Raw genomic sequence first — 9,405 nt, forward strand, 5'->3', positions numbered from 1 at the left:
AGAGGCTGGTTAGTGAAGATTTTAAATAATGTGACTATTATTTCACCGCCCCGTGGTCTCCTGACCTCTTTTCATCATCAAATTCATTACAATCAGGAGGGAATTGCTCTCATACTTAAGAAACTGCACTGAAGTCATGGCGACCCCCCTGCCCCTTTCATAATCGTAACCAACTCGTCCCGGAGGGACTGGGGAGAGGCGAGACGCACTGCAGCAGGCACTGGGGGGGGAGGGGGGCGGGGCAGGACCTGTCCAGTGGCCGCGTGGGCAGGGAGTGAAGCCCGGTGGTGAGCCAGCTGCGGCCAGCGGCGTGGACCGGCTCTGAGCTGATGACGGGGAGCCGGTCAGCGGTGCGGGCCCCGTGGGTGAGGCTCACAGAGCCTCTGCTCAGGGCGGCAGGCTTATTTCTGATACTGAACTTTTTTCAGGAATTTCTTCCAAGATCTTCAAAGACGTGGCTCTCTCCTTTGATGGGCCTGACAAGGGATGAGACCCACGGAGCCGCGTCTGAGCAAGTCCACGGAGACATGCACACAACTGGGTGTGGAAAGAGCTGTGGGGAGGATGGGCCGGGGGAGGTCTCCTGGGGACCAGTGGCCGCAGGGGGAGGTCTCACTGGGGACCAGTGGCCGCAGGGGGAGGTGTCGCTGGGACCAGTGGCCGCAGGGGGAGGTCTCAGTGGGGACCAGTGGCTGCAGGGGGAGGTGTCACTGGGACCAGTGGCTGCAGGGGGAGGTCTCACTGGGGACCAGTGGCCGCAGGGGGAGGTGTCGCTGGGACCAGTCGCCGGAACACAGCTCTCATTGCACCTCCTGGACCCCGGGCAGCTGTTACTGCACATGGGGACACAGGAAGACATCCCAGGACAGAGCCTCAGAAGCTGGTGGCCACCCCAGGGGCCAGTGAGCCGCGTGCGTGTGGATTTGGTTTTATTTCTCACGGTTCTGTCTTCTCCCCACGGACAGCAGGTCGGATGCCATGAGGTGACTGCCTCTCATTAGAAGCGCAGATAAACACACGGGGCAGTAAATTAATTCCTCCTCCGTAAGTTCTCTCTGTTTCCAGGGAGAATGGGCAGGGGATCGGCACCCCATGTCGCGGCTGGGAGATCAGGTGAACAGCGGCTTTTCTCGGGGCGGAGGGCCCCTGGGGAAGGGGTTTCTGTTTTTCTCTGATGCAGAAAACACTTCATTAAACACACTGCACAAAGTGGGACAAAGCCGCTGTGTTTTCCCAAAAGTTCATTTAAAAAGCTTCATTGGTTGTCATTAAAAGTCGGTGATTATTATTTTTAACAATATTTTTATTGACTTCAAAGAGGAAGAGTGAGAGAGAGAGAGATAGAAAAGTCTATGATGAGAGAGACTCATGGATCGGCTGCCTCCTGCACACCCCACACTGGGGATCGAGCCCGAAACCCAGGCCTGTGCCCTGAGCGGGAATGGAGCCGTGACCACTGGTTCCGAGGTCGACACTCAACCACTGAGCCACTGGCCAGCCGATTTTTCTGTCCTGAACACGGAGATCGCTGTAACTCTGTTCATTCACGTTCGCAGCGAAACGCGCACAGCGGCCAGTGCTGACCGTGAGGCACTGAGGACGCGCGGACCTTCTGTGCCCAGCAAACCGCACTGTTCACAACAAAATACAAATGAAGGCGTGAATGCCAGCAGCACCCACAACAGAAACACAGGCCTTTGCCAGCAACACCCGGGCACTTGGTGCGGCCACAGGAGCACGTTGACAAGGCAGCCTGCGTCCGCGGCTCCATTTGCTCCCGGAGGAAAGGATTTTAAGTGACGGAGATGCTGTCAGTTAACAACAGCTCAGACAGCAGAACACGGGCCCGGTCGGAACGTTCCCAGAGCAAACAGGATGCGTGGAAACCTGTGAGGGACCGTGTCTCCCCCGAGGGGCTCCTGTTCGGAGGCAGGAACCGTCCGGCAATCCCAAGCTCACCCCGCGGGGCAGGGGCAGGGGCTGCGGACTCGCCACAAATACTAAAAACGACGCATGGCTCTTTGTAAATGAGAGTTACCTTTTCTCATCTCTCGCTCTTCCCCCCTCACAGGAGGGTCCTGAGCGGGGAAATGGCCTGACTGTCCCTCCAGCCCCTGCTCGGGCAGGAACTCTGCGGGGAAGGGTGATTCTGAGTCTGGTTCCCGATAATCATCCCCTCCTCCTGCCCGCCTGGCTGCGGAGGGGGGACCGACCGGCCCCCCTGCCCTCCTCCTGCCTCCCCTCTGCCCCTGCCCCTTCCTCTTCCCTTTCCCGCCTTCTTTTCCCCACAGTTTGATGACTTGCGTGACACAGCGTGTGAGGCACAGGACGCCCTGAAGCCAGAGTTTTCACTTCCTCAGTGAGGACCCGCTGAGCCACCCGGAGGCCGAGGTGCCCGTGGCTGGGCGAGCTAGACCTGCTCCCCCAAATCAAAGAGGCCCCCAGGACAGTGCTGGGGGGAGTGGAGCAATCCGTGGGCCCAGCATGGGAGGAGGTGGAGAGGTGGAGGTGACACGGAGGGACCGCAGGGAGGAGGAGGGGCGTTAGGACAGACAGACTGTGGGAAAGGAGGGGCCTGGTGAGCGCCGGGGCACAGAGGGGCCCCGAGGTGTCAGCGGGAAGGACAGTAACGGGGAGATGGATGCACGCACCTGCTTGGACACCTCCCTGCGAAGGCAGGTACAGCTGTCAGCCCGCCCTGCGGACTCGCCCTGAGCCTCCCCACCTGCTCCCACAGCTTCCTCCTCACCGGACTCTGCCAAAGCCAGGCCTCCCAGCGCCCAGGCCTGCGGGGCCACCTGCCCTGGGTGCCCGGCCACCTCTCCTCCGGCCAGGCCTCCCCCTCCACCAGCTCCCACCCCCCCAACTGGCCTGCCCCCGCAAAGGCTGCCCCATTTGCCTGTGACCCCCACTGTGGCTCAGGCCCCCTGGGCAGTGTCCCCTGCATCCGGCTCAGCCACACCCACATCAGGAAGAGCTCCCTGATGACAAACAAAACCCCCAAAGAAATAAAAGGACTGAGATGCCAGCAGAAATGAGCGCTGCACTCCAAGCAGCAGGCGGCATTGCAACAATTCATCACACATTAAGCACCAGATTCCAATTCTTTTTAAAAAAATAATTTTATTGATTTCAGAGAGGAAGGGAGAGGGAGAGAGAGATAGAAACATCAATGATGAGAGAGAATCATTGATTGGCTGCCTCCTACACGGACTGAGCTGGCAATCCGGGCATGTGCCCTGACCAGGAATTGAACCCGGGACCTTTAAGTCCACAGGTCAATGCTCTATCCACTGAGCCAAACAGGCTAGGGCACAATTCTTTTTAACAATTATTTTTACACTTAAGATTAAAGAGCCTGACTGGTAGCTCAATGGTTAGAGCACCGGCCAGTGCATTGAAAGGTCAGGGGGTCCATTCAAGGTCAAGGGCACATACCTGGATTGCAGGCTCGAGCCCCGGCCCAGTCAGGGAGTGTGCAAAAGACAACCAATCAATGTGTCTCTCTCACATCAATGTTTCTCTTTCTTATCTCTCTCTCCCCTTCCTCCCTCCCTTTTACTCTATCTCTAAAAAATATCAATGGGAAAATATATCCTTAGGTGAAGATTAACAACAACAACAAAAAAAACCAGATTAGATAAATCTCAGAAAAAATCTATAATAATAAAAGTGTAATATGCTAATTAGACCGGACAGCCAAATGACCTTCTGGACATCATTCCGGATGAGGCCACTGTGGTGGGGGCCGAGGAAGAGGTTGTTAGGGGTGATCAGGCAGGCAGGTGAGTGGCTAGGGGTGATCAGGCAGGCAGGCCAGCAGTTAGGAGCCAGCGGTCCCAGATTGTGAGAGGTGCAGGCCAGGCTGAGGGAATCCCCCAACCCTCCCCATGCATGAATTTCACGCACCAGGCCTCCAGTGTAATAAATAAACATCAATGCAAGCTAACTTCAGTGACAGGACCCTGTGACAGCTCCTGATGAGACTGTGTGGGTGGAAATGGTAAGACTTAAAAACAAGCAAACTCCTCAGTGTGCCCTGAGCCATGTGGCTCAGGGGTTTGGAGTGTCGTCCTGAGCCCCTAAAGGTTGTGAATTTGAGTCCTGGTCAAGACACATGCCTGGGGAGTGGGTTCCATCCCTGGTCTGGGTGAGTACGGGAGGCAACCAATCGATGTTTCTCTCTCACATTGATGTTTCTCTCTCTTTTCCCCTCTCCCTTCCCCTCTCTAAAACCAATAAAAACATCCTCAGGTTAGGATTAAAAACCATTCCTCAACGAATGCCAGCAATTTAGCAATTAGATGAATACACCTTATCCCATCAGTACACAAGCCACTGAGGGAAAAACTGAGACAAGTAATTTGATTTCTTGAAATAAAAAAATACAAATCTATCGACATGTTTTAGAAAAAAGTTCAGCCCGTCTGGTGTGGCTCAGGGGCTGAGTGTCGACCTGTGAACCAGGAGGTCACGGTTCGATTCCTGGTCGGGGCACAGGCCCGGGCTGTGGGCTCAATCCCCAGTGTGGGGCATGCAGAGGCAGCCGATCCATGATTCTTCCTCACTGATGTTCCTATAACTCTCTCCCTCTCCCTTCCTCTCTGAAATCAATAAAAATACATTAAAAAAAAGAAGAGAGTTCATATTTTTATCTTTGAAATATCTGACTCCGAGGAGAGGCAGGAAAAGAGACGCAGTAAAAACCCAAGTGGGGCCGAAACCGGTTTGGCTCAGTGGATAGAGCGTCGGCCTGCGGACTGAGAGGGCCCAGGTTCGATTCCGGTCAAGGGCATGTACCTTGGTTGCGGGCACATCCCCAGTGGGGAGTGTGCAGGAGGCAGCTGGTCGATGTTTCTCTCTCATCGATGTTTCTAACTCTCTATCTCTCTCCTTTCCTCTCTGTAAAAAAAAACTCAATAAAATATATTAAAAAAAAAACAAAAAAAAACCCAAGTGGGACCCACAGAAGTGGCCCAAACAGCCTCGCCCGGGACTGCACCTCAGAATGGAAATGAGACGCGGGCCCTTGGGCAGGAAGCCGGGCGCAGGGGACGCTCCGATGCTGCATGGTCAGCAGAAGGGAGAATACAGTCGGGAATTTTACTCTGGGGGCGGGAGGGGACTCACAGACAAAGCACACACCTTCCACTTCCACCTGGTGACCTCAGCCCCTGCCTCGCTGCTGCCCCACCCACCGTCCAGGTCACGCCGACAGAGGGATTGTTCTCATTGCCACGAATTCACTGTTTCACTTCCAAACGACCCCCGAGGCCCAGAGCACCGTGCCCCTAACATCTGCACATCACATCACATCACATCACATCCCATCAATCACTCAAAGCAGTGAAAAGCCTTATCTAGCGACGAACATGAACATGAGCAGGAGGCTGCGTCCTGCTGTTGAATGTGCACTCGCGCTGAGGTGCCACGCCCGCCCCCCACGCGCTCCGGGAAGAGAAATGACGCGGTCACGCTCCATGAAACAGACTCCCCCGTGCAGTGCTGCTGCTCTCACTTATTTTCCCAGGGAAATGAAGTGGAAACAACAATGTAATTTCACCACTTGTTCTGGGTGTGGGCGTGTAGGGTGCAGGTGCCCGCCTGCAGCACCTGGGAGAGCGGGCGCAAGGAGGGCGTCCACGCGTCTGTGGGACGGGGCGGCTCCTTCCTCCCGCTGGACAGGGGGACAGGGCGGGTTTGCAGAGAAGCACGTCCTGCTCTGAGGCCTTGGTGCCCTTTCCCCTCCGACGTCCTCATTTCCAGGATCCGCGGTGGGAATCCCACAGAACCCGTGCTGGTCCCACTGGGAGGGAGCAGGGCTTCCCCACCCCCCAACCCCGGAGCTGCTGGTCCCGCCTTTCAGGTCCCGGGACCCCAGAGGGTGCAGGCCCAGCTGGGACTGTGAGTCAGGAGACTGGTGCTTTTGTAGAGGCGAGGCCTGCGAATCTTGAAGAGAAGTTTAAAAAGCAGATCCAGGAAAAGAAGGGTTGCGTGCGGTCTTCCCTCGAACGGAAATAGGATTTCCCGAAGTCTCCACCCTCAGCAGGGCCGTGCTGGCCCCGCGGGGGGCGGTTCTCCGTGTTGAGCAACCCCGCTCCCAGAAGGCTCACTGCCTCCATGACCCTGACCAGGCCCGGAGCTCGGCTGGGAGAGCAGCTGGACCTGAATTTATCCTGTATAATAAAAGGGTAATATGCAAATAGACCAAACGGCAGAACAACCGAACAACCAATCAAAGCATAATATGCTAATGATATGCTAAGACTGCTCAACTGCTCGCTATGACGTGCACTGGCCACCAGGGGGCAGATGCCCCCACCAGCAGGTTAGCTTGCTGCTGGGGTCCAGCTGACTGGGACTGAGCGCGATGAGCCGGACACGCCCTGGACCCTCCCGCGGTCCCTCCCCAGCCCGATTGTGCAAAGGTGGGGTCCCTCGGCCTGGCCTGTGCCCTCTCGCAATCCGGGACTCCTTGGGGGATGCCGGAGAGCCGATTTCAGCCTGATCCTGCAGGCCACTCCCCTTGGGAGCTCCCAGATGGACAGACACGGAGCAGGGACCTCGTTGTGCCACCCAGGTGTGTGTCCAGGTGTGTGCATCCCTGGTGTGTGCAGTCAGGTGTGTGCAGCCGGCTGTGTGCAGTCAGGTGTGTGCAGCCTGCTGTGTGCAGTCAGGTGTATACGTCCCAGGTGTGTGTAGTCAGAATCGAGCAGTTAGGTGTGTGCAGCCTGGTGTGTGCACCCCAAGTGTGTGCAGCCTGGTGTGTGCAGCCTGGTGTGTGCAGCCTGGTGTGTGCGGCCCAGGAGTGTGCGGCCCAGCGGCAGCACGTGGAGAAGCATGTCACTGTGGCCCACTGTGCTCCAAGGTCAGCTTCAAGTTCACCAGAATTTGCAATTGGCCCCACACAGGCCAGCGATGGGGAGTGTAGGCACTGCTTTGCTCTTGGGAACACATAGTAGGTTTTCTGCTCCAGCATCGCCACTGGAGAGAATTCTAGAGTCTGAGCCTCTTTAAACATATTCATTAAGAAAACTAGGAAAATTCCATGCTCACATTGTTCTTGTGCAGCAGGAAAATAAAATGAGGCGGGAGGGAAGCTACACCCGGGAGGGCACATTCATCTCCCGCCCGCCAGCCGCGGGGACACCTCGGCTGAGCCGCCCCCTCCTCGCGCTGTCCGCCTGCGCATTTCACGGGGACGTGTCTGGGCCTGAGCGATGCGGCTCACCTGGCACAAGCCGCTTCAGCTCACCCCTGATTAAAGTATATTTCTTCCTGTCGGAACAAAGATTGCATTGAAAATCCAGGGAGGATTTGGCACCAGGGAAATACAGGCGAGCATTTGACAGTGCGGAGCGGGCAGGGAAATGCCAATATGTGAGGAGGCCGTTCGGGCACCTGAGAAGAGGAGGGAGCCGGCTGAATGTGCAGTGGCGGCTGCCCGGCTGCTCTTGGAAATGCCAGTCAGAGGGGCCTCCTCGCGGTTAATTTTCAGTCGCCCGACGCGTTTGGGCAGAGCGAGTTGGCACCGAGGAACGCAGGCAGCCCCGCGAGCCAGGATGCGGGCCGAGCCCCAGTGTGCATGGCCCGTCTCAGGGTCTGTTAGGAACGGAGGGCATCTGGGCACGCGTGAGGAAACAGGATGCAGCAAGAGGCAACATTGAAAGCGTGGAAGATCACACGCACATAAAACGTAGCCCATACTCTCGGGCACAGAAAGGGCGCGGGTCTGGTTTAGGGGCGACGCCCAGGAATATGGATGCAGAGTTGGGAGCAGAAGGGAAGCGCTGGTGTTGGCACCGCGTGGGCCCCTGACGGCAGGGTGGCCGCTGGACATCGCAGGCTACAGAGTCCAGCCCCTGCTCAGGCGGCAAGCTCCCGCCACGGGCAAGAATTGTGCGGCTGCTGATTCTACTGTCACGCACCCTGGAGAGGGACACGGGGACATCCCCCCACAGACTGTCCCAGCTGTAACTGGCCTCCGAGGGGGTGTCCCTACAAATGACCCCAGAAAGTACCCGGACTCACATGGCCTGTGCTGTCTGGCGGCCACAGCGCGGCCAGCACCCACATGACGGGTTTGCGTCCCCCTCCCCTGGGGGCCTCACCCCTGCCTCTCTCCCGCTCGCTCATCCCATCCTCTCACTGTCTGCATGCTAACTGCGCCCTCTCCTACCACCTTACACTCACAGAGCAAAACCAAATGTATGCTGTTGGCCTGTGGTATTTAAAATCGAAACCACTTTGGCCCTAGCCGGTTCGGCTCAGTGGCTAGAGCGCCAGCCTGCAGACCCAAGGGGATCAGATTCGATTCCGGTGAAGGGCACGCATTTTAGTCACAGGCTCCTCCCCGGCCCGGGCCCTGGTTGGGCCTCGTGCAGGAGGCAACCAATCGATGCGTCTCTCTCACACGGATGTTTCTCTCTGTCTTTCCCTCTCTCTTCCACTCTCTCTAAAAAGCAATGGGAAGCCCTAACCGGTTTGGCTCAGTGGCTAGAGCGTCGGCCTGCGGACTCAAGGGTCCCGGGTTCGATTCTGGTCAAGGGAATGTACCTTGGTTGCGGGCACATCCCCAGTGGGGAGTGTGCAGGAGGCAGCTGATCGATGTTTCTCTCTCATGGATGTTTCTAGCTCTCTGTCCCTCTCCCTTCCTCTCTGTAAAAAATCAATAAAATATATTTTTTAAAAAAAGCAATGGGAAAATATCCTTGGGTGAGGATTAAAAAAATAAAAAAAGAAAGAAAAATAAAACTGAATCCCCTTTGCATTTTGTACGTTTTACAATGAAAGGATGTATGTGCCAGGTCTCCCTGGATCGGAATAGAATCACAGACTCTTCGCATCGGAGGAGACGCTAAAAGCGACAGGTTCCACATCACCACAGAATAGACACTCTTAAAAAAAACAAAACAAACCAAACCAAACCAAACAACAACAAAAAGCCCCAGACACTCTTCAGTTGTCTGGACCAGCGGTCGCCTTTCGGACCTCAAGGACCACCAGTGGTTGGCGACCGCTGATCCGGACAACTTCAGTTCAACAGGGCACGCGCATCGCGACGCAGCTCGTACTATTCCCTGGCCGATGTCATCTGTCCTTACATGATGTTCATCCCTATTTAAAGTTGAAATGGTACCACTGTCTTCTAAGAAAGCAACTTGGGGGCCTTCCCATCACTCCTGGTCACCTCCTATCCCGCTGGCTTTGGCCCATCGTTGCAAGGTGCCCGGCGAAGCTGCATGTTAACATTACCGTCTGTGTGGGTACTATCGCCGCCTTCTTCATCCTTTCACCCACATCATAAAGCCAGACTTAGGGACAGACACGTGTAGATGAGAGGAGCCCACAGAGAAAACCGCCGTACAGAGAGGTGCCAGCTTTCCGAGGGCCTATAGTATTGCC

General features: G+C 56.1%; 1 protein-coding gene across 1 annotated transcript in view; it reads right to left on the reverse strand.

Moving 5' to 3' along the window:
* LOC102768739 (bifunctional heparan sulfate N-deacetylase/N-sulfotransferase 4) overlaps window positions 1-9,405 on the reverse strand; it is a 145,663-nt gene that overhangs the window by 54,462 nt on the left and 81,796 nt on the right. Inside the window, exon 6 of the mRNA XM_015563373.1 lies at window positions 1,582-1,593. Within this exon, the coding sequence (XP_015418859.1) occupies window positions 1,582-1,593 (12 nt within the window). The remainder of the gene's footprint in view (window positions 1-1,581; window positions 1,594-9,405) is intronic.

This window comes from Myotis davidii, unplaced genomic scaffold, assembly GCF_000327345.1.
Source record: "Myotis davidii unplaced genomic scaffold, ASM32734v1 scaffold698, whole genome shotgun sequence".
Classification (NCBI taxonomy): domain Eukaryota; kingdom Metazoa; phylum Chordata; class Mammalia; order Chiroptera; family Vespertilionidae; genus Myotis; species Myotis davidii.